This window comes from Eublepharis macularius, chromosome 4 (genome assembly GCF_028583425.1).
Source record: "Eublepharis macularius isolate TG4126 chromosome 4, MPM_Emac_v1.0, whole genome shotgun sequence".
NCBI lineage: Eukaryota > Metazoa > Chordata > Lepidosauria > Squamata > Eublepharidae > Eublepharis > Eublepharis macularius.
The window spans coordinates 106,144,111-106,170,107 of NC_072793.1; the positions used below are offsets into that span (position 1 = coordinate 106,144,111).

The 25,997-nt window shown below is 42.4% G+C and overlaps 1 protein-coding gene across 2 annotated transcripts in view; it reads left to right on the plus strand.

Annotated features, from left to right (window-relative positions):
• Positions 1–25,997, plus strand: part of IARS1 (isoleucyl-tRNA synthetase 1) — a 167,262-nt gene that overhangs the window by 129,943 nt on the left and 11,322 nt on the right. For both annotated transcript variants that reach the window (XM_054975723.1, XM_054975724.1), the window contains 6 exons: positions 3,475–3,649; positions 5,177–5,289; positions 7,433–7,528; positions 9,573–9,749; positions 14,877–14,988; positions 22,892–23,017. In XM_054975723.1, the coding sequence (XP_054831698.1) occupies positions 3,475–3,649; positions 5,177–5,289; positions 7,433–7,528; positions 9,573–9,749; positions 14,877–14,988; positions 22,892–23,017 (799 nt within the window). The remainder of the gene's footprint in view (positions 1–3,474; positions 3,650–5,176; positions 5,290–7,432; positions 7,529–9,572; positions 9,750–14,876; positions 14,989–22,891; positions 23,018–25,997) is intronic.

Consider the following 25,997-nt stretch of genomic DNA (forward strand, 5'->3'; position numbering starts at 1 on the left):
GTGGTATAATTCCTAGCTTTGTTTGCTTCAACAAGACTTCTTTTCTGGAAAAGCTTGTTTTGCAATTGGCTTGCCGGGGAGTTCCCACGTGTTGGCAGTGAGAGGTTGCTTGTTGTGACAAAATACCGTTGTCAATGCTCCTAGTCCTACTCTGGTCATGTGGTCCAAAGTTAGTTCATGCTTTTGTAGACCAAAGAAAACTTCAGTTCTCCAATCAGTCCCCCCTTCTTTCTGCAGCCTCTTCCTACCATTGCTGCCTCCTCCTGTCAGTCTTTCCCCCTCCATCTTTACCACCACTGCTTGACTTACTCACATTGCCGCCTTTCTTTTTACCTCTGCCACTTGCTCACTTACTTGCCTCGCAGCATGCCTGCTTTACCCTCCTTACCATTGCATGCCCTTTCTTTCCCTGCTGCCTCACTCATCCACACCACTTCTTTTTCCCTCCTTGAGTCAGCATTGTTGTGACCCTCTTTTCTGAATTCTTCTGCTGACCTGGGCTTCCCTCCATGTTTGTAGAAAGGTTTCCTTTCTCTGAGCATGGTTCCAGTCTGTGGATTTATTGATCTATGTTCTGGGGGCCATATTTAGAATTAAATGTAATAACACTTCCCTGGAGTCCCAAGGCTGCTTGGAATTCTGGTGCAAGAGTGCGCACGGAAGTTTTCCCTGGGTCTCTTTGACAGTGGGGGAGTTTTAAAAATAGTTCCTGGAATTTTGCAGAGCTGCTTATGGAAAGGTTGCACATGTGGAGAGTGTAATGCGTTCTTTTGGAATGCAGCCAGTGAAAAATACAAGCTGAATCTTTTTTTGTAAAACCTTATAACTTGCCTATTGACATTTCTTTATTCTAAAGCCTGTTGTGAGAACATTACAATTCATTAAGGTATAAATAAAAGAAAACAAATAGTACTTGTGCTATCTTTTTTAGAAAACAAACCAGATGGTAAGAAAACACGGACAGTGTTTTGATTGGTCTGTACTAGTAAATTGCTTTTGACTAAGCATTGCTGTGAAGGGCTGATTGCAAACAATTCTTCCATATAGGAAGCAGAGCCAATTCAGACCTTTATGTCACTTTAGAAATTACACTGTATGGCCTGACAATGACCTCATATGTGGTTTTGTGTAATTGGATTCTTATAGGTTTGAGCCTCATAAAAAACTTAGATCTCTTTATAATATTGTGTACGTATTTGTTTGGACAGACAGAAGGTTTCTCAGGTTGCCAAAACAATGAGCCGCTGTAGAAGTATGCTACAGAACATTTTTAGGTGCAGAATAGAAAGGTATTGGGCCAGCTTCTGTTATGCTCTATATGCACATCTGAGAATGTAACATATCATTAGATAGAACTAATAAGCTGCACTGAGAGCTAGCATGGTGTAACAGAGTGTAGGATTAGGATCGGAGGTATCCAGGTTTGAATCCCCACTGTGCATTAGAAACTTGCTGGGTGATTTGGGGTGACTTTCTCAGCCTCACCTACTTCACAGGGTGGGTGGATAAATGGAGGAAGGGAGAATGATAGGTGTGTGCACCAAAAAACCCCCTGAGTAATCTGGTTCCTGGGTTCAAGGATTCCCACCTACCCCCCAATCCAGGATCTCTGAAATCCAGGAATGATTCTCTAATCCAGTGTGGCAAGATTAGAGAATCCTTGATTTATCCAGCCGTTATTCCCTATGAGGAAAACTATCTTTGGGGGGCTGGGAGTGCATTTTTCAAGCACATTCCACCACATTTGCAGAGACCCTACTCCTGACTGTCCACTGAAAACTTGTCAAGTTTCAAGAAGGTTGGAACTCGGGCTCCAATTCTGTGGGTCCCTGAACAAGGTGCCGCCCCCAGCCATTTTCCTTTGTTTCCTGTGGTGGGAAAGTTTCCAATCTGGCTCTCAGGCAGAAACACAACAGGGCAAGACTGCCACTGGAAAAGGTGCACTCACAAATGCAAGTTCATCCCACAGAAAGCCCAACAGAATCAAACTAAAGTCCCCCCAAAACCCAAGTTCCCCCTGAAGAAGGTGCCCATCCACTCTCTGTTGTTTTCTATGGTAAGAAAGTTACCAAGCTGGCTCCCAGGCAGAAACACACTGGGCAAGGCTTCCACTGGCCAGAGGCACATTCCCAACAGCAAGCTCAACCCAGAGAAAGCCTAACAGAACCAAACTGAAGCAACAGAATGGAATTCCCCCCAACAGTAAATCGGAGAACCATGTCAAACCAATGAATTTCATCCAAACCAAATTGAAGCAAGGGACATTGTTACAATTTAGTTCAATTGAACCAGTGTCACAGAAGCCAGGCAGAACCCAGGGCCACTGGAGAAACACTGCCTCTGCCTCCCTCCCTCTCCTTCCTCCCCCTCCCCTCTTGGAAAAAAATGTGGGAGAAACCTGAGAACCCGCAAGCCAGAGGCTGAGGTTGCATTTTTTGGAATAATCCATATTAATCCCTATTTATCAGGGCTTCTTGAACCAGGTTCCTGTGTCAGATCCAGGATTCTCTAATTTGATATGAGAATGCTTAATTTAGCCAGATTGGCATAAATCCAGCTTCTTTACCTAGTTCATGGACCCTGATCATGCATCCCTAGAGAATGATACTGTAAGCCACTTTTGGCCCTCCTTGGGGGAGAAAATTGCAGTAGTGAGATGTCATAATCAACCATTGTTTGATAAAACCCTGCTTAGTTATGATGTCTGAATGCATATGATACATCAAAATAGGATTTGTTGGTTGGTGTGTGAACTAGTTTGTAGTAATTATAATCTTGTAGACTAATCAATTGTTGCACAAAGTGTGGGTTACCCAAACACAGAGTGTGGGTTACACTGTTAATCAGCAGGCAGATAGAGGGTGGACCTCTAAGAGAGGCCAGAGGTTAGTTATAAAGGAATCTCTACTGTTAATTTGGGTGGTTGCTCTTTATATGGTGGGTGTAGCCTAAAGGTGACTGCTTGGCCATTGCTGAAGTGGTACAGAAGATATTTGATTTAATAGCAGGTTGTGGATGATGTGTCAAGAGCTGAAGGAAATAGAAAAGGATTCTATCCAGTTATAAGGGATTGTATGATTTTGAGTGCAAGGGAAATGTGCTGGATGACAGCAGTAATATAGGTGAGGTGGAAGAAATGCTTAATACACCATCTGGGCCACTTACGGACCATTTTGACCCAGTTACAGTGATGAATATTGAAAGGATCCTGGCATTTGTGAAGGTCAACTTTTGTGCCCTGGATACTTACCAATCATGGCTGCTAAATTTGTGTAAGGACCACATAAATGAGCCCTTGATGTCTATCATAAATATTTAAATAAAATAAATATATACGCAAACTAGTGTAGTAGGTGGGGCTTTGGGGCTATGGTATATTCTATCAAGTATTTTGCAGTTCAGTTTTTAAATGTAAAACAGGTCATTTGTTGCGGGTTGTTTATTTTTGTAAAATCTCTCTTGGTAAATGTTCAGGAGCTTAATGTCCGTCAAGTAACATTATCAACTGATAAGGATAAGTATGGAATTCGTCTCAGAGCAGAACCTGATCACATGGTGCTTGGAAAGCGCCTGAAAGGTGCTTTTAAATCTGTTATGGCTGCCATCAAGGAGCTGACAAGCGAGCAGCTGGAAGAATTCCAGAAGACAGGTCAGTGACCCTATATGATGTGTATTCTGTCAGAGAAATGTGGTAGTGATGACCTTGGAAACTGACACACAGTAACTTCACACTGGATTATGCAAGGCAATTCGTTTTGGCTGCTTGGCTATAGTTTATATTCTAACAACAAATGACAGAGGATTTAAAAACTGTTTCTCTAGTTACAATACTGTAAAATGTTTATCGGTTCTCTAAACATATTGGAGAATAACTGTGAAGAGGGTCTTTGATTTGGTTGTTCTTTCAATAGCATACATTTTCAGATCTTGGGAAGATTTTTGGTCTAAATAGTCAGGCAAAGTCTGGACAAGTTAGGGATGTGAGTTATAAAACACTATAGCATTGGCAAGCTCTCTCTTCTCCCCACCTAAATTCAGAATGAGCTCTAATTTAATTTTTGAGTTGTCCTCATTCTAGCCTCATGTCCTGCCACATTTCCAGTGTCATTGGGAACGTGGTGGGGTCCAAGGGCTCCTTCTCTTACTTGGCACTGGCAGCAGCTTTGGCGTCTTTTTAAACCTTGGAGTCCATTGGAATTATGGAAAGCAGCATCTAAGGCCATCAGGAGTGGTGGGAAATGTGGTGCCCTGATTGATTCTCTGAAAGATACACATTGTTGTATCTGTTTCTGGGGCATAAACAAGTCTTGTCTGCCTCTGCCTGGTAAACTTGGTGGGAAAGAGAAGAGACTGATGGGACAAGGAGAACCGCTTTTGAATGGAGGCCCAAGCTGAGTAAGTGTTCGAGCCTGGTTTGTAATGACTTTTGGTTTTCCTTTTCACCCCCTCTCCTGTTATTAGCCTTAGCATCACCACCCAAACATTGCATTAGACTGTTAGAATGGGAACTGAGGATTGTGATGCAAAGAACTGTGTGAAGTGAAACAATCCTAACATGTGATCTAACCAAATACTTCCTTTATTCAAAGCCTATTGTAGAAACTTTTGTACAATCTTGCATATGGTTCTGTGGCTGTACTTTTCTTAAACCTCCTGATCTTAATTGTAATACTCTGGTTGCTTCTCTGCTTAAATGTTCTATTTGGATTCTCTAATGTGTCTACTATCTATTCCTTATACATTTATCTGTGTTGATATGTGATATGTGGGTTTTCTAGTTCCACCAGCAGCATAGATCATTCACCTGCATTTCTTTTAAAGGAGGCAGTGAGTGGAGATTACTATAGTATGTTGTAGGTGTCGTGCTTTACAACATCTTCATTATACAATTGAATAGAATTGTAGATGCACTAAAACTTAAAAACATAACAGAGTTCTGTTGAAAATGAAATGAAATTCAGCAAGGGCAAGTATCAACAGAGGAGAATTGCCAGTTATTTGCGTATATAAAAGGGTTTTACTTTGAAGGCATTGCTGATATTTATGGAAGATAACAATATGTAAAAACCTCATGAAATCTTGTTACAGTTCTAATAGAAAAAAAATCTAGCATTTGAGATGTGTTCTGTATACTAATACAATATCTGTAGGTAATTTTCTAATTTACATAAATCAGGCACCATTGTTGTGGAAGGACATGAACTGCATGAGGAAGATCTCCGTCTGATGTACACCTTTGACCAGGCTGTAGGAGGATCTGCCCACTTTGAAGCACATTCTGATACCCAGGTATCAAATACAATGACTATGGATAAGGAATGGGGAAAGTCAAAACTTTTAAACTGTTGTCATGGATCGCTGCTGTTTACTTCGCAGTGTAGAAGCCATTTTAGAATATTTGCCTGTGATGGAAAGAGGCAGTGACCAAGATATAGAGAGTTGCTCAGACTCAAAGAGTTTGTCTTAGCTCAGCAGAATCTCTAACATGGAATCTTGTTAGAGATGGTAGAAGGAGCTGTGTCATTATCAGCAGTGGTCCAGCTGAGGAAGAGGGCATTGTATCCTCCCTTGACCTTTCTCAGTCTGATTTCTGGCCTTGTAACAAGACAGAGAGACAGCTTTAATTGCATTGGTGGATGATTTCTGGCTACCAATGTTCTTTTCCCACATAGATCCTGTTGGATCTGCTTGCTGCCTTTGACATAGTCAATCATTCTATCATCTACCCATTTATAGTGTGGTTTTGAAGTGTCTAGTGTTGACCTCTTGGTTTTGGTCTCGTGTCAGATTGATGGCAAAGGATTTTCTTTCAGATACTGTAAGTTAATTAAGCTTTATGGGAACTTTGATGCTGTGTCCCTTCAAGGATCAGTACTATTGCCATTACATGAGACATTTGGAAGAGCTCATCCAGAGTTTTAGAACTCTGGAAGGCATCAATATGCTGTCTTGAATGAAGTGTTTGTATGTTGTGGTCAGGTGGATGAAGATGAATAAGTTGAAACTGAATCCATATAAGATTGAAGTGATAGTTGAGAAAGCAGATATTCTTGGGGAAAGGGGGTGGATCCACAACCTGGATGGGGTCAAGTTGAGTCTACTCAATCAGGGGTTGGGTGTACTCTTTGAGCATCATGTCGGTGTAGTTGTTGGGAGTATCTTCTGTTAGATGCTTTTGATTCAGAAACTCTCTTCCCTTCTTGACTTTGCTTATGTGGCCACACTGATCCCTGTCTCTGTAACTACAAACTGACCCCAGCATACCCAGAAAGTCCCCCTGGGATTTTCTGGGGGAAGCAGCCCCCATGACAAATCAGAAAGGTGGGGCTCCTCCGCCTGACACCTATACTCCTTCTCATTCTGCCTTATCCAGCTGTTTCCCAGAGAGTGCCTGCTTTGCTGCTGGCCATGCCCCAAACCATGGCCCTGAGGTCCTGGCTGAGCCTTTGTTTTCAGTGCAAGTCACAGCACTGAGTAAGTGATCGGATCTGTAGTGTTAGACCGACCATGCAGCTTGCATTCCTCCTTCATCCTCCCCCCAGTAAAGAGGTTATAAAGTGTGGGAGTAGACCTTCTACCTCCAAAGAAATCCCTTTATGACTGTCATGTTTGAAGAACCGTATCTCCTGATATAAGTGGGCTCATCGATTCTGCTCAGCTCAATAAAGTTTATTAGAGGTTCCCTCTTTTTGGAAGGTTGGTTTGGACTCGGTGAGATAAATGGTTCCCTTGGTGGTATTCTCCTGCTTATGGAATAGGCTAGCAGAGATGTGTAATGCTCCTTCTCTGGTAAGGCTCTGCAAGGGTTAAAGTGGTTTTATTCCAGCAGGGATTTAACAGATCTCTTTGCTTTTGATTGTTGTATTTTATTGGGAAAAACACATTTGTATAGCTCATGCTTGGGATGAGTTCTAGTAAATGTTTTATTTTTTGATGCTTTAATTGTATCTTTATTATTCATTGATTACTCAAAGCCCCTTTTAAGGTCAGTTTAAAAATGGGATATAAATCTTTGAAATAGACAAATCTAAGCAGCGCCTTCCTCAGATAGGCATCAGATAGGCAGGAATTTTCTTGTCCTCCTGTAAGCGCTGAAGACCTTTAGCTCTTTGCCATCTGCACTATCATTGGCCACCCTAGGGTGAAAAGGGCAGGAGATGAAGATGTGCATTACCAATTTGCTCTATGACATTGCAAGAGTTGGGAAGTGGATGAAATTTAAATAAACATTATTAACTTGTAACCAATGTGTGCTTATTGCTGTATATTTCAACACTACATAAGAAAAAAGGGTAAATTTTATCAAAAAGTTAGCTGTGGCTTTTCAAACTATTTTCTTTAGTGTAGTCCTCATTAGTCCATTGTGAGTGTTTTGATTACATTCATCAGATTGTTTATAGCATCTGCTTGTTTTTTTCTCCCCTCTGCCAAGGCTTTGGTTCTTTTGGATGTTACTCCTGATCAGTCCATGGTCGATGAAGGTGTTGCACGTGAAGTAATAAATCGCATCCAGAAACTTCGGAAGAAGGTCAGGAAATCTAAGGACTCCAGCAGCACTCCAGCAGTTTCAACATTTGGGTGGTGGTGGGGGGAGGGGAGTAGGATTCCTCTACAGATTGCCTCAATAGTACTACCATTGTCCTTTAATCAAAAAATATACACATGAAACTAGCCATAATCAAAAGGACTACTTTGGGATTTTTTGTTTGTTTTGAGCAGTAGACTCATTTCCAAAATCTGCTTTGAGAAGTTCCTCAAAGTTCAAAAGTAATTTATAGTATGGTCTTCTAGCACCATACTAGTTAGAAACAGTCTGGCAGAACTTTGGAGCCAGGCCTTTATTTGTATTGATGGTATTTTGAATTGTAGTCCTGTGGGCAGGTTAGGTCTTTCTAACTCAGTTATTTACAGCACCTGGTGTTTGAGCTGCATGTATGTATTTAAATACATTGACATGAAAGCCAGAGTGCACAGTTAGCTGTTGCTGAGTCTTTTGAAGTTCTTGAAGCCAGTTTGTGCTTGTCTTTTAAAACTGTGCTACAGAAAATATTCAAGTATTAAATGGCTAAATACCTTTTTATATTTAGGTGTCAGTCAGAGTCAGTTCTGTTTGCTCATGCCTTCGTGTTAGTGTTGTCGTCTTTGGACTATCAATTGATGATCAGCAGTTGTTTGTTATATTTTATGGCTGTGGTATCTTTCTGCTTAAGCCTTTATGGAAATTCATACACACTCATTTTGATCATTGTGGCTATATTGTTCATTAATTTACTGTTTTGTTAACTTGTATTATGTTAGGAGTTTTTGAGGGTTCCTTGAAGGCCATATGTAATGGAAAGGAGGAGCAACCTCCCACTTTAAATGTAATAAATAAAACATGGTGTTGTGCTGTCATTTGTGAATGGTATAGGTGTTTAAATAGCAGTTCATCCTTTCCTTTTGCTGTACTATTATCAAATCACATTGCTTTTTCTAGGTCCCACCTCTTTATTCTCATGATATTTTTTTCCATTGCTTACAACCAGCATCGCCTGACAAATCCCTATGCCCGTTCCTTCCTCTTCCTGTTGTTGAGCTCTTCACTTACTTTGTGGTTTTCATGTTCTTTCCCCAGCACAGTGACTTTAGGTTATGTTCAAGCCACACATTTTCTTAAGCACCATTATTTGCAGTGATACCTAAGGGTCCATTAATCACATTCCTCCTACTCTGTAGTTTGGTATAATCTCTGATATGTTTTTTGTCATTTGCTTCTAGACCCTGAATTTAGCTAGTCCCATGACCATGAAAGGGATGTATGAAAGGCATTACAATGAGAGTATGATTTTATAGATGGTCTAAACAGGAGATAAGCTGATTTTTCTTTTCATACTAGTCTGTGCTGTTGGTCCCTTCTCCCCCCTCCCCCATAAGCTCATATATAGCTCTTGCCAAATCAGCTGCAATACTGCAAGAAATGAAATCATTAAGCAGATCCTAATAATAGTGTGTCTGTGAAGAGACAGGAGAAATCAATGCTTTAAACATAATAGGAAAGTATTGAAGGCAAAGTCTTTGTGTGGTGTGTGTATGTACGATACGGAGACTGAACGGATGGCTATAAAAGGAGAATAGGAGAGAGAATAAAAATTTAGCATGGCCCAGGTAAATGTGTGTGAAGGTGACTTCTCTTTGTGTTAAGAGAGAAATATCTATAAATAAATTTCAGACTCAGTCAGAAACAACCACAGAAGAAAATTACATTAATTCTGTTAGTATACTTAATCTTGGAATAATTTTTGATTGCCAACAGTCAGCAATGAAGATTTTTCTGTAAAAAGATCAACTGAATACATGAAACAGTTATTTTTAAACATTTTCTAGATTGCATTGTTAGCTAAGAAAGTGAACTTGTGATAAAAGATGCAATTATTCCCTTCAGTTGCCAGGATTTTTTAAAAATATTTTTGCTTAATGATTATAACATGCTAACTTTGTTCTGATAATAATCAAAATAGTTTTTACTTTCTGGATACAAAAGTTAACTATAGGTAATCTGTGATGTTCACTGCAGTTGCTGATTTTTATTACAGCGCAATCTAGTTCCTACTGATGAGATTATGGTATATTATCGAGCACATCCAGAAGGAGATTATCTTGATACTGTGATTAAGGAGCATACAGATTTCATTTTTGCCACAATAAAGGCAACCCTGAAGGCATACCCAGTGCCTACCTCAAAAGAAGTGCTTATTCAAGAAAAAACCCAGGTAAGAACAAATATGAATCCTTTGGAGAATATTCACCTGGGCCATCAACTGAATAATGTATTGCTCCCATTAAATGTTTATTGGACTGGACTCACTATATCCATTTCAGATGTTCATATTATATAACATGTTCTGAGGTTCAAGAAGTCAGTGGAATCCTCCCCCTATTCTTTCAAAGCCAGTGTGTGTGTAGCTTTATGTACCACCTAGTTGTCTAAGCCCTCTTTTGGTCATGGTTTATACCATTTTCTATATTTTCACTAGGGATGTACACCCCCAAAATTTTGGTAAATCTGGATTAGGAATACTGAAACAAAAAATAAAAATCCAGAATTTCCTGAACTGAATTGATTCTCTGATCTGGTTCGGTAATATCAGAGAAATTCAGTAAAATTTGTCCATTGTTTCCTATGGGAAAATCAATCCAGGGACTGGATGTGTTTGTAATTTTTCAAGCAAATTTCACCAGATTTTCAGGGAACCTATTCCTGACTGTCCTCTAAAGACCTCCCATGTTTTATGAAGATTGAGTCCTGGGGGGCCAATTTTACAGGCTGCCAAAGAAGGTGTCCCCAGCCACTCTTCATTATTCCCTGTGGGGAAAACTATCTGGAGCCTATCCAGGGGGCTGGGGGTGGCATTTTTCAAGCAAATTCCATCAAATTTGCAGGGAGCATACTCCTCACTATCCTCTAAAGACCCCTCAAGTTCAGGATTATTGGACTCCAGGGTCCAATTCATTGGGCTCCTGAACAAGGTGCCCCCAGCCATTCCATTTGTTCCTATTGCCGGGGGGGGGGGGCTTAATGTTGACTTCCACTGCAGAAACACAATGAAGTAAGGCTGCCATAGTGAAAGGCACTTTTCCAAATGCAAGCTACACACACAAAAATCCCAGCAGATCCAAACAGAAGACCCCCTCCACTACCCAAAACCCCCTAAACAGCCATTCTCCATTTTTACCAATGATGGGAAATTTTCAGAGCTGGTTCTTGGGACATGAATATACAGGGCAATATACCAGTTGCTAGAAGCACACTCCCAATGCAAGTTCATCCTTAGGAAAGCCCAACAGAACCAAACTGACATGCCCCCCCTCAAACACATGCCCCTTGAGCAAGCTGCCCAGCCACTCTCCATTCTTCCCTTTGAAGGGAAATTTTCGAAGCTGGTACCCTCTGGTAAAAATACATTGGTGCAAGGCTGCCACTGGCCAGAGGCACATTCCCAAGGGCAAACTCAACTCAGAGAAAGCCCAACAGAACAAAATTTAAGCAAGGGAATTGAATCCTCCAAGTGAAGTAACAGGACCAACATTGCACCAGAGAATCATGTCCACCCCCAACAGCAAATCGTCAAATATGTACAGCAACTTTATAACACTAAAGCCAAAAGCATCCCCACCACAACAGCAAAAGTAGTTTTTTTTGGGGGGGGGGGGAAGCAAAAGTAGTTTTTAAAAGGGAAACTGTGAGACCAAACTAGTCCTCCCCCAACCTTATCCCTCCCAGATACCAGGCCAACCTCACTCCCTGAAAATATCTTTTCCCAATTCTAATTTATCTGTATCATCCTACATTGAGTATTGTCTCAGGGAGGATTGTTTTCTGCTTCATTCAAAACAGAAGTGCTCTCTATCCTTATGGCCTGGTTTATTCCGGTCTAGATCAGCCAGGGCATTTTCATGGTAGAAGAGTATTCTGGGGACTTGTTTCCCATTTGCTTTGCATGTATCACTTCTGAATTGGACAGTCCATGTGAACACCTGTTTTTGCAGTAGCTTTTGGGCATGATTTCCCTACTTCTGTTCGTAGCCAGACTCGTAGGTTGGATTTTCATAGGGCCAACTTCGATGAACACAGAGGCTTGATGAGAGTCATTCCGTGGGGGAGTGTGCTGGAAGGGAAAGGAGCGAGTGAAGGGTGGGCCCTTCTCAAACACGAGCTTTTGCAAGCTCAAGCCCTCACTATCCCAGCAAGACAGAAACATGGTAAGGGCTCCAAGAAACCGATGTGGATGCACAGAGAGCTCCAGAATAAGCTAAGGGAGAAAAAGGAAATGTTCAGGAAATGGAGAGAAGGACAGACCTCTAAAGAGGAGTATATGAGGGTTACTAGGTACTGCAGATCAGCCATCAGAGAGGCCAAAGCTCAGTATGAGCTGGGTCTGGCCAGGAGGGCTCGCTACAATAAGAAAAACTTCTACAGATATATGAGAAGCAAACGCAAGGTAAAAGAGGCAATTGGACCGCTGTTGGGAGTAGATGGAGGAACTCTGATGCAGGACAGAGAAAAAGCAGACAGGCTTAATGACTTTTTTTGCCTCTGTTTTCTCCCTGAATAACTCAGGCACATCTAGAGATAGTAGAAAATGTGGCAGGACACCTGAGTGGCTAATTGACATTGACAGCGAGGTTGTGGAGAGGCATCTGGCTGTACTGGATGAATTCAAATCCCCTGAGCCGGATGGGGTGCACCCAAGAGTGCTGAAAGAACTTTCTAGAGAACTTGCAGAACCCCTGTCCATCATCTTCAAGGCCTCCTGGAGGACTGGGGATGTGCCACAAGATTGGAGAAGAGTAAATGTTATCCCAATCTTTAAGAAAGGGAAGAAGGATGACCCGGGAAACTACAGGCTAGTCAGTCTGACGTCTGTTGCTGGGAAGATATTAGAACAGATTTTAAAGGGATCAGTCTGTAAGCATCTGAAGGACCACTCAGTGATCCGGGGAAGTCAGCATGGTTTTGTCCCTAACAGATCTTGCCAGACCAACCTGGTTTCCTTCTTTGATTTAGTGACTAGCTTACTGGATCGGGGGAACTTTGTTGACGTGATTTATCTGGATTTCAGTAAAGCTTTTGATAAGTTCCCCCATGACATTTTGATGGGCAAACTGGAAGACTGTGGACTGGACTATAGGACAGTTTGGTGGATAGGGAACTGGTTAGAGGACCGCACCCAAAGAGTGGTGGTCAATGGCGTTTCATCAGATTGGAAGGAGGTGTCCAGTGGGGTGCTGCAGGGCTTGGTTTTGGGCCCAGTACTTTTCCATATTTTTATCAATGATCTGGATGGAGTGGAAGGGCTGCTCATTAAATTTGCTGATGATACCAAATTGGGAGGAGTAGCAAACACCCAAGAAGAAAGAATTAAAATTCAACAAGACCTGAATACTCTGGAGAAGTGGGCAGTTGTGAATAGGATGCAATTCAACAAAGACAAGTGCACTGTATTACATCTGGGCCACAAAAATGGGAAGCACAAATACTGGATGGGGGATACACTTCTGGGCAGTAGTATATGTGAAAGGGATCTTGGTGTAAGAGTGGACTGTAAACTAAATATGAGCAGTCAGTGTGATGTGGCAAAAAAGGTTAATTCAATCTTGGATTCTATCAAAGGGGCCATAGCATCGAAATCGCAGGAGGTCATAGCCCCTCTCTATACTGCCTTGGTCAGGCCGCACCTGGAGTATTGTGTGCAGTTCTGGAGGCCTCACTTCAAAAAGGATGTGGACAAAATCGACAGGGTGCAGAGGAGAGCGACGAGGATGATCAGGGGTCTGGAGATTGAGCCCTACGAGGAAAGGCTGAGGGCCTTGGGAATGTTTAGTTTGGAGAAGAGGAGATTGAGGGGGGACATGATTGCTCTCTTTAAATAATTTGAAAGGCTGTCATTTGGAAGAGGGCAAGGAGCTGTTCCTTGGCAGCAGAGGGTAGGACCTGAAGCAATGGGCTTAAATTACATGCAGAAAGGTACCAGCTGGATATTAGGAAAAACTTTTTCACGGTCAGAGTAGTTCAAAAGTGGAATCAGCTGCTTGGGAGGTGGTGAGCTCCCCCTCACTGGCAGTTTTCAAGAAGAGAGTCTGGATGAATATTTGTCAGAGATGGTTTAGGCTGATCCTGCACTGGGCAGGGGGTTGGACTAGATGGTCTGTATGGACCCTTCCAACTCTATGATTCTATGATTCCCTTTTGTATGTGTATATTGTAGGGGAGAGAATTATCTTGATCACTTGGCTCACAATCGCTGTATGTAGGGTGCAAAGGTCTCATGTTAGGTCTCATGATTACACAGCTAAGTGTGAACTGGGGGTTGGATTCTCTGATTCTCCTCTGCCAAGTCTTTCGCCAAAAAAAGACTTACTCTGTTGGAGGAGGGCTTTTCCCCATTGGAGAAGTATTTTCTTATTGAAGGAAGATTTAGCAGAAGAGTCAAATGATCCAGCCTGGAGCCTGTAACTTTGGTCCAGGGACCAAACACAATTTAATCTCTTCAGTGCTGAATAAGCCTGAGTATATTTTTAATCTAAGTGGCGCAATTCATTAAAACAAAAAGTATGATACATTTTATGCGTTCACTGTTAATAGCAGAGTTTATATACAAAATAATACATGCTTTGTGATTATCTGAAAGAAGGCAGTCAAATTGTTCCTTCTTAAAATCTCTGTAAGATAAAAGAAATATCTAAATATCTATTGATGACTTCGATATGTCAAAAGCCAAGCCGTCATCTTAGTACTTCAACCTAGAATTATTTCATGAGCTAATCAAAATGTTCATTTAGCAATTTCAGAATATAATTAAAATAAAGCAAATTTGTGAAGGGCAGGTATTGCCCCTATTGCTTCATTGTTAATTCAGATTTAAATACAGTTTTATGAGATTAGTAGAACAATGCCAGATTTGACATTCGAAATTTGTGTGTCCAAATTTCATCGAGGGCCAGTAACAGTTTTGCCCTTATAGTCAAAACTGCAGACAAAGAAATGCAATGCATCATCATGCTAGCTGCAAACCCATCTTTATCCTCAAATTTCTAATGTGGAGGCTATATTTCTTCCTTTGAGTTTCAAACTTGGACGTTTATTTACTACTTCACAAGATGCAAGAATTACATTTTGAATGTGTCTGGAATTGTCTCTGGAAAATGTTCTCCGCAGTTGTCTACTATAAAATAGTGTTAATATGCTAGAATTATATGCAAGAATATGCATGAGTGCTAATAAGAATAGTGCTAATATGCAAGAATTTCTGACAGTGTCCCAAATTGTGATAGTTGTGAAATACTTTGTGTGTCATTTCTTAGAATAATAATGTAACAAAACACAACTGTTTGTTTAGCTGAAGGGATCTGAACTGGAAATAACACTTGTAAAAGGCGCTTTACATCATCGTATTGAGCCAGCATGTGCTTATATCAATCTGAACATCTGTATTAATGGTAAAGAACAAGGTAAGAAGTCTATTTTTCAAGTTAATTTTTCCTCAGAGTGTAGCTCCATTGCTCCTCTTTAGGACGAGTTTGGTATGTGATGCATCAGGGATCACTTTAAGGTGATAGCTATAACTTTTCATCCTACTTGTAAAATTTGCTAATTTCCTCTAATGCAACTATAAATTGCAACAATAAGGTACAGAAAATATATATTTTTACTACTTCTGGTCCTGTTGGAAGACAGACAGTTTTCAGTGCCAGATTCCAGTGAAGGCTGTACTAAGGATGATTGAGCCCTGCCATCCACATTTAATTCTTACTTTACTGGAAAGTTACAAAAAAGATGGTTAATTTTGCAGGAAGAGGAGGAGATACATGTTATTAAAAAAGTAAAATGGTTTGGAAGAGGCTGGTGGTTGTTTGCTTGCTTTGATAATTTTAAAACTGTAGTGCACAATGAATATATTGAATCAAATGAAACATTTATTGCTCAGTGTACCATGGATTTCTGTAGGATGTGCTAATGTCCAGCATCCATAAATGGGTACAAGAAAATCTGAATTTGAAAAATAATTAGTCTGACTCTCAGGCTCTTAATGTAATGTCCATACTTGTAATTTTTAAACACTATGGCTATGATCCAGATAGCTGCTTTGGTTCAGTCAATGGGTTTGGTGATCTAGTGAGTCCCCCCACCCTTAGAAATGTTTATCACAGTTCCACATTGCAGCCAGTTTCTAAAATGCTGTGCTGTATAGCTGAAGGTGAGGCTGCTGTTCAGGAAAACATGTTCATCTATGGTGTTCATTGCAATCTCACATTAGGAACTGCGCTTGTGCAGGGCAGCTGTTCAGAACAGGAATTTCTTTAATTTACAGGCTATTAAGGGGGGGCAACCTCCCCCTCAGATCACTCCAAGCTGGTTTCTCCTGCTGAAAGGGTCACGTGATTGGAGAGGCTGCCCTCCTCTTTCCCCAGTTTGTTTTTGCCGCCACGAAAAGCAGACATTTTTCTTAGACCCTCTGGCGTTTGGCTTTAAAAAACAAAACAAAATAGATACAAGTGGAACAGACCAGGTGCATCCTGATAGCCCCCTTTAGGTCATGTCTAGTGAAAGGGTGTTATGTCCATTTACCACCGGTGCTGGACTTACTCATGTATGGACGCACACTATACCACGACCAGGGCAGACTACACCTGGCAGTGTGGTTCCTAGACCAATAGGCATGCAGTTTTCGGTGAAGTGGCAAATATTTTGCTCAGTGCCCATGGGCTCTCTACCAGAAAGTCCTATGCATATAAATGAAATAGATTTGTCTTCTGGGCAGATACTAGAAACATAACTCCAGATACATGCCCATTACCTAGTGTTTTTGATTATTTGGTTTCCCTACAAGCTTTGGGGCTGTCATCTTCATCAGTTGAAGATTCACTCAGCTGCCATCTCAGCATTCCACAAGGATATCGATGGGAAGACTATCTTCTCACATTATTTGTCAAAGTTATTTTTAAAAGGTTTATAGAACCTGTACCAACCAAGAGCCCTGTTGGTACCTCAATGGTCTCTGGTTTTAGCCAAATTAATGTGAAAGCCATTTGAACCGATGGCGCCTTGTTCTTTGTCCCTTTTGTCTTCAAAAATATTCTTGTTACTGGAAATTACATCAGCCAAAAGAGTCAGCGAACTTAAGGCGCTTAACGTAGACCCTCCTTTTCTACAGATCTACCCTGAAAAATGTTATGTGCACCAGTCCGCAATTCTTGCCTAAGATAGTCTCTCCAGGTTCCACGTGTCACAAAGCATATCTCTCCCAGTGTTCTTCCCAGACCCTGCAACTGCCCAAGAACATACACTACACGCACTAGATGTCAAAAGGGCCATTTCATTTTACAAGTATAGAACTCAGTCTTTCTGTAAGGATTCAACATTTGCTTTTCCGCTCAGGCCCTAATAAGGGCGAGGCTGCATCTGCCCAAGCTATATCTAGATGGGTGGTTTCAGCAATTAGACTTTGTTATAAATTGGCCAATGTTCCTATCCTTGCCCATTCGTTCTTTGAGCTCACTTGACAAGAGCACAAGTAACCTCAGCAGTGTTCCTACGAGGAGTGCCTCTAGTGGACATCTGCCAGGCAACTACATGGTTGTCGGAGGAGACCTTTGTGAAGCATTATGCGGTGAATGTCAACTCCTGAAAGGAGTCAGCTGTGGGCCAAGCAGTATTGCAGTCTCTCTTTGCCTGAAAGCAACACCCCACCACCTGGTGAGTAGCTTGTTATTCTCCCAGTGTGGGACTGCACTGAAGACTGTAGATGAAAACAGGGTTTCACTTACCTATAACTGTTGTTCATCTAGGTCTTCATGCAGGCACACATTCCTGCCCTGCTGTGAGCTCTTTAACTTAATTGAAGGAAGTTATGATGGCACAGGAGAACTGGGGGGAAAAGGCGGCGACCTCTCCAATCATGTGACTGTTTCAGTGGGAGAAACCAGCTCGAAGCGGAGGTTGCTCCCCTTAATAGCCTATATGCTAAAGAAATTCCTGTTCCGAGCAGCTGGCCTGCAAAAGCGCAGTTTCCACTGCATGTCTGCACGAAGACCTACTTGAACAACAGTTACAGGTAAGTGCAACCCTGTTATCTTAACCATCCTTGAGCCCATATCACATACCTAAGGATTCTAGCCATTTCTGGTTATTTTTCAAGACCTATTTTTGTTTCAAAGGACTTCAGTCTCCAGAATTGTAGACAGGAATATTACCATTTGGATAATAAACCGCTCTAGTATCTTTAGTAGAATGACATTTAGACAGCCTTTCTGTTGATGTAATGTTAGATGAAGATACAGGTCGCTGGGAGAAGAGAGAATTGGTCATTCTTCAGTGGTCCTAGGAGTGAGGCAGTCCTTACTTTTGGGATATAGCTCCTCCTCTCCAAAGGCAGGGTCAGTCAGCTGATTTTGATCCCGGAGGAGAGGGGCTTGTCCCTGGAATCACCAGTCTTTCTGGCCCTGCCATCCGAGCCGGATGTCTTCAGCAACGCTCTGCAGAGTGCAGCAATCCCAAGAAGAAGAAACTGCCAGAGATGAGCCAGGTGTGGCGGCTTTCGCCTGTAATCCCAGTACTCAGGAAGGCCAAGGCTACAGGCAGTGCAGAGCTTGCAGGGGAAAGGAAAGGCCCTACCGCCTACCCCACCCCCATTTCGCTCAGAGCGACGGCAAGCATTAGAGCTGACGGTCCTAGGTTGCTCCTAGGTTCCATGGCCACAACCGCAAAACTCCACCGAGGTTCCCCGCCTTTGGGTTGGGAGGAACCCCTCCCCTCAGATGGCCAGAGCGTGCGGTGTTTGAGTCCGCGGTAGCCTGTTGTAGAGACCGATATTATCAGGAACTCCCTCAGGCTTGGAAGGAGCAGCCTCCAGCAGCAGCAGAGGACCTGCTCCAACCCCGGCAGCCCCGACTGAACCGTGGTAAGACTGATCCTGCGGGTAACGTGGGCAGCGAAAGGAAGGGAGGGAGGAGAAAGAGTAGCAGAAGCCTCAGAGCCATCTTGTCCTAAATAAAAGGGAGCCCTCCTTTATTTCCTTTCAGCTGGGACTTGTGAGGTGCACTTTCACTTTCATTTCTCCTTCTGGTGGGAAAGTTTCTGTTGGCAGAATGTCAGCAAAGGCAGGCCTAGCCACCTCACAGGCCTCAAAGAGCATAAGCCTGCAGCCTAGACTTTCCAAACTCCCCAGCCTCAGCCTCTTCTAGGCCTTTCAACAGGCCAGTGAAAGAGAAATGTCCAAGGGCCTGGATGGCAGAATGTCAGCAAAGGTAGGCCTAGCTACCTCCCAGGCCTCAAAGAGTGTAAGCCTGCAGCCTAGACTTTCCAAACTCCCAGGCCTCAGCCCCTCCTGGGCCTTTCAACAGGCCAGTGAAAGAGAAAAGTCCAAGGGGCCGGATGGCAGAATGTCAGGAAAGGCAGGCCTAGCCATCTCCCAGGCCTCCAAAAGTGCAGGCAAGCACCCTAGACTTTCCAAACTCCCAGGATTCAGCCTCTTCTAGGCCTCTCAACTGGCCAGTGAAAGAGAAAAAGCCCAAGGGCCTGGACCCGTCAGGCAAGGATGCCTGGAAAATTTTCTGCTGGTGGTAGGTTATCAAAGGCAGGCCTAGCCTCCTTTCAGGCCTCAGAGAGTACAAGCCTGCGGTCTAAACTTGCCCAACTCCCAGGCCTCAGCCTACTCCTGGGCGTCTCAAGAGACTAGTGAAAGGGAGAAGATCTGGGGTTTGCATCCACTAGGCAAGGAAACCTGAAATGCGTTGCTGTAATGTTGTGGTTAAGTGCTGGGCCATGAATCATTACCCTGCTGGTTCAAGTCCCATAATTACTAGAACTTGGTGGCTGGCCTTGGGTAAAAGTCTCAATTACCTAGCGGTTCTGGGGGAATAATGATGATTCTGACCTTATCACAGCCCCTGACTGTGATACCACAGTCCAGGCAAGCCAGATTTCATCAGATCTCAGTACCTCAGCAGGGTTGGCCTTGGTTAGCAATTGGATGGGAGACCTCCAAAAAAGACCAGTGTTGCAGAGGCAACTATGACTGGATGACATTTTCCACCACTAAGGGAACAGAAATTACATGCCCCCTATTTACATAGTCACAGCCATAGTTACTATTTAACAAACAAACTGTCATGGCCCAAGATGGAAATAAGGAAATCAAAGAGGTTCTGAAGGCACACCAATAAATAGTCTAGCAGCTAGACTCTCAGATGGGCAAGAGAGGCATTCCAGTATGGGGGTCTGACTCCAGATAGGTAAAAGGGTGCCCCCTCCCCAGATTAAAGAGGAGGGAAGGGCTATTAAGAGCACATATCTCGGTTAAGCCTTCAACCTGAGGAGCTATCAGTTTTCTCCCTCAGCCAAGAAGAAAGGGGAGCTGTTAAAAGAAGGGGAAATTCCCTAGCAGGTCTTCCTCAAGAGCCGTATCCTAGAAAGCTCCCTAAGGTGATGAGGATCCTGGAGTCTTCTCCCTTAAGGACTAAGGGGTTGGAGAGAATCCTCCCTAGAATCAGGAATAACCCCATCAGGGATTCCCTTCCAGTAGTCTCTCATACTTGTAGAAGTCTAAGAGGGAAACTTTGGCAAAACTAACTACTCTTATTTCCTTTCCCCCCCAAGTCTTATACATTAGTTCCAGGGGTTACTGCGAGGATCAAGCTGCCATTGGTGGATGATCTGGTAACCAGCCTGCCATCTAATCCTGTGCTGCTCGCTGACAAGGACGGACTACCTAGGATTCCAGCATCAAGTGGTTTAAACTGGCTGTGTGCAGAAAATTGGAAGTTTCTGCTACATCCTTCAGAGGATTGGTGACAGCTCCACTCCTTCCTAGAGTCACATTCTCTCGGGTCTCAGACCTGGCTGCAGTGAGCAGTAAACTCCTGCCAAAGAGCAAAACTAAGAAAATAGCCACGACAATATGCTATGTTGTGGTCAACAAGGACTATCATTTTCAGGCAACCAGGCACAACACTTACCTTAGAAATTGGAACATGGACCATTTGCCCCAAAGCCAAAGTAACTGCGGTTCCTTTCAAAGATATCAGCCTGTCTGGAGAAACTCTAAATAAAGGAAAGCAGACCAAACGTCGAGAGGAGGGTTAGTACCTTCTTCCTCAACAAATCTGATCAGAATACTAAAGGGCCAAAGAAGGGAACTCAATGTGTCTACACCAAAGCAGCAGGCGTGATGGTGTTTGGGGGATGCTTACAATGTTTGGCAAACCCTTGGCAGCTAATAATAAGAAACAGGTGGGTGTTGGATACTGTGATCAGTGAAATTCAATTCTGTGCCACCTGGTCCCTTTTCCCCTAGATCCAGAGGGATTTGGTCAAATAAAATAGATGCCTAGGAACAAGAAAGTCGGAATGGAAAGCCTAAAATTTGTCATGACTGCCATTTAGAAGGGAGATTGTCTGGCTTCCATCGATCTCTCAGAGGCACTTCCAACAGTGGGCCCTTTCCTTTGAGCTGAAAACACCACCTATGGTGTTCATCAGAATCCTAGTATCACTGATATCATGGCGAGGCCACGGAGAGTGGCTCATATCCAAACGACATCTTGATCTGTGCACTTCAGAAATGCCTGTTGCCATACCATGGGGCGTTAGATCACAAGAAGTCCGAGATAGTTGAATTGCCAGAGATCCTCAAACGGGAAAACAACCAGTGGTTGTACCTCATTCAGTCCCACGATGGTGTCCCACTCAAGGAACCAGAGAGAACAGTGATGACCATGGACATGTTTTTGGGGATGGGGATCCCACACCCAAGGAAGAATGGCATAGGGCATCGGACTGAAGGACAAATGATCAACAGGGTAAACCTTTTGGAACTCAGAGCCATCAGACACAGTATGGTGGAATCTCAGAATCTTCCCACAGGTCACTGTATGTTTATACAGAGGACAACTCTGAGGTGGACTGGCTAAGCCAGAGAGTGATGAACCAAGCAGAATGGATGCTATCCAGAGAGATTCCCTAACTGGTCTATCACAGTTTTCAACAAGGCACAAGGAGAAGAAACCCTCAAACCATAGGGATAGATGATATGAGCAGCAAGCTTTCTTCACACGTCCTGTATGTCTTCCACAGTACAGCTATTGCACAGAGCTGTTCAGAAGATCACACAGTAAAGTGCAGAAGTGATGCTAATAGCAACCTTCAGGTCCAGAAAGACATGGTCTCAAAACCTGAAGACTCTTTCAAGCATGGATCCCTGGCACCTCCACTGAAAGAGGGCCCATTGATGCAGGGATCAATACAACACAGGCACTAGCAGTAAATAGAGAGCCATGCCCTTTCCTCCAAGATGGTAGAGCAAATTGGAAACAAAAATAACTTTCTTCCAAAGGTGAACTTCATGTTTTCATAGGACAGGAAAGATAGTACTTCCCTCCTTCTAATCTAATCCAAAGCACGGGAAGAAAATAAATAAATAAATAAATCTCACTACCTTGATATATGTAGAGATGTGAGATTCCACTTGGGCAGGACTAAACAGTGTTTCAGAAGTCTGGGATTCTAGTATGTTTGCAGGAGGTCCTTCTTGGGACCCGGAGTGTCCTTTTCTTGGCTAAGTAGGTAAAGCAGAGAGTACATAATTCTGGCATGTCAAGCCAGAGTTCTGGAGATGCCCATAGATGTCAGGGCACACTCACTAAGGGAAACAGCGACACAGGCAGTCTACAAATCCTTTAATCGTTAGAAACATCGTTAGAAATCAGTATATTCTCTTATCTATCTATAGGATAGATAAGTTGTCTTCCCCAGACAACTACACACCCTCTAGGCCTGGAACCCGGACTACCCACCCTGGGGCACACTGCTCTTGTATGTCCCAAAAGTAAGGACTGCCCCACTCCTAGGACCACCGGAGAATGGAAGATTTGTATTCACTTACCGTGAAGCTTCCTTTCTCGGTGGTCCAGGAGTGGGGCAGTCCTGCCCACCCGAGTTTCTTGTGGGGCGGCTTCTAGGATTGGATGAAGAGTTAGGGCGATAGTCTTCCTCCCAGTGGATTCAAGGGAAGGGGGTCTTTCTATTAAAAAAAATTGAGGGGAGTTATTATTTTCCCTTCTGGTATCGTGATGGGGAGTCAGGGCTTGGGAACAGACTGGTGATTCCAGGGACAAGCCCCTCCTCTCTGGGATCAAAATCAGTTGACTGACCCTGCCTTCGAAGAGGAGGAGCTATATCCCAAAAGTAAGGACTGCCCCACTCTTGGACCACCAAGAAAGGAAGCTTTACGGTAAGTGAATACAAATCTTCCATTCTGACTTACATTGTTAATTATTTTCTGATAAGTGTTAACATTTTTTATGTCATAGTATAACAAGATTGATTTCTTAGTTTTTTTCCCTCTCTCCTCCCCAGATGGTATGGTGTTGTTGGAAAACCCTAAGGGAGATAATAAATTAGACTTCAGCAAACTTCTTAATGCCATTTCATTCATTTTTGGTCTGGAAAATTCAAAGCTTGCTGTTTTTAATGGAAAAACAGGTGGGTGGTAGAGTGAGAATGACAAACTTTGTATGTGTCTGTTTGGAAAATTATCGGTGTGTTTGACTTTTTTTTTTTTTTAAAAAAGTATGCCTAGTTTTGGACCTGCTCTTTACTGGACCTCTTACTGGATGCTAAAATTGGTTATAAACAACTCTAAATTCTCTCAAGGTTCTCTTTTCATGCGGCCTTCCTGGTAAATTTGATCATTTTCAGATTAAAAGTTCAGGCAAGTATCCCTAGATTTCATGTCTTGCTACTTAGACCTACACATAAGATTTCAAATTCTGATTGAATCAGAATGTATATGGTTTGGACATTGAAGTATTCATATAAGTCTGTTCCTTTGTTGTTGCTATTTTGAAATGTTTTGTCATACGAGGGCTTGAAGATCTCCAGTCTGAGAACCATATTATCGTTTAACCTTGATTTTAGATTTAGTTCTTTCTTAAATAATGAAGGGGAAAAAAAACAAATTAACCAGATACTATAAAAAGAATTTAAATGACTGATACAGAAGAAACTAAAAGTTTAATAATTAAAAAAATATTTGTGTTGTTGCATGGAATTTAACTTATTTTAGGAAATGCAGTCATGTGAAATGCAGCCTTTAAGGATGTTTCATAAACTCTAGCCAGCTAGGTACTAGCTTTTGAACCCTTGGCACAAAAATAATACTTCAAAGAAAAAATAGAAGCTGAAGTGGCAGACACTTCCACGGTGATTGTTGCAGAACACTTTGCATACCTGTTCTAAAGGATGCATTGAAAACGTGTTCGTATGTTCTAGCAACCATGAAACCATCGTGCAGCCAAATGCATTACTAGCTACATGAAGACAGATTGAGGCAAAACTGATGAAACTTTCCCCTAGTTTACAATTAGCTTTGTTTATCAACTGTGATTGGTTGCATGGTGGTATCATTGGTACTAGAAAAATGCTAGTTTTAAAACAAAAAATATTGTATCAAATGCAAGAAACTGCCATTCAGAGCTGCAAAAAGGTTAAAGAAATAGAGTCTATATTTTGAGAAAACACCAGGCTTCCGAAGCTCCTTTAATAGTGTGCAGAGAACATTTTTAGTACAATAATCTCACCCCAAGAAAAGGGTTTCTTAGAAAGGCTTGTTGTCTCTATTAATATTTATTTATTTATTTATTTATTATGTTATTTATATTCCGCCTTTCTCACTGAGACGCAAGGCGGATTACATAGTGTGAGATGAGTACAATTAGTGGCAAGGACAAGGGCAGGCATTTCCATACAGCGTCAAGAACATTTCCATAAACAATGTCATAGGGTAAAAGAATACAGTTTCAAGAACATTTCCATAAACAATGTCATGGGGTAAAAGAATATAAGTTTACAAAGATATAATATTAGAAAGGATCCAGTATGGGGTTGAGGAATTGCTGAAACAGAACATAATCAATTCTAGGACTTACATTGACCAACATAAAGCACAGGTAGGATATTTAAAGCAACAGATAATATGTAAGGCAACATAATGGTGAAATCTGTGGTTTCTAACTCATAAGTGAAACATTTGGGATCCCTTTCCTACAATACCACCCTTTTAGCTGAGAAAAAAGGCCTTTTTGAATAATTCAGTTTTGCATGTTTGCGGAAAACCAGGAGGGTGGGGGCTCTCCTGACCTCCTCAGGCAGGCCGTTCCATAGGGATGGGGCCACCACAGAAAAAGCCCATGTATGGGCTACTGTTGGTTTCGCCCACGTACAGGCTGGCACCTGCAAGAGACCCTGTTCAGATGAGCGAAGCTGCTGTGGAGGGACATAGAGGGGAGGCGATCCCATAGGTATGCTGGGCCAAGGCTGTGGCTTTGTATGTAATAACCATTACCTTGAACTGAGCATGGTAACTGATAGGTAGCCAATGGAGTGACTGTAGGATGGGAGTGATGTTCAAGCTCCTCTCACTCCTGATAATAGTTGAGCCGCAGCATTTTGCACCAATTGGAGCCTCCTATTTAACTTAGATGGGAGACCAATGTATAATGCATTACAATAGTCAAATTTTGATGTTACCATAGCATGGATCCAGGTGGCCAAGTCGGCCGAGTCAAGATAAGAAACCATTTTCTAGACTAGAGTGAGAGTGTAGTACGCATTTTTTGCAGCTGCCTTAGCTTGCTTTTCTAGTAGTAGCACTGGATCCAGTATAACCCCTAGGCTCTTAACTGAGTCTGCAAGGGTCAAACGAACTCCATCGAAGGTGGGGAGTACAATGTTTTTCAAGATCTCTGACTTCCCAACAAGCATCACTTCAGTCTTGTCTGGGTTCAATTTTAATTTGTTATTTTTCAGCTATTTTACTATGGCTGATCTAAGATTTCTGCTGCATCCTGTGCGGACCTGGATAGCATGATATAGAGTTGGGTATCATCCGCATATTGATATCCAACTCCATGGCTGCGAATAAGTTCTCCTAAAGGTTTTACGTAGAGGTTGAATAACATGGGAGATAAGATTGTGCCTTGCAGGACCCCACAAGATAATTCCCATTCTGGAAACAGCTGATCTCCGACAGCAACCCTTTGAGTCCGTTCAAAGGAAAAGATCATCCTTAAAAGCTGTGCAAATTGCATGTGCATAAAACTAAATTTTGCAGTATCCATGTGCTGTTGGTGGTCTTCACTTACGCATGCATTGTAAAATGTGGGGGGAAAGAAACCTACGAGTTAATAGTTGTTCAGCATTATATCTGCCTCAGTCTAATATTCGAAAAGCATAAGAGAAATGTTGATGCATTTTTGTAGGAGAAAAGCGCCAGTTAACGGAAAACTCTTGTGGGTTTTCCTCTGTTAATTAAAGCAATTTTTTTGCCTGCCTATATACTCTTGAGTTCTGTTACTATCTTGATTCTGTTAAGATGCATTTGCCATTAGCCTGAGTTAGGAAAAAATGAACTCATATGCGCAATATGCTCATCTGGCCCTGTGAGCATAAAACAGTACAGCTG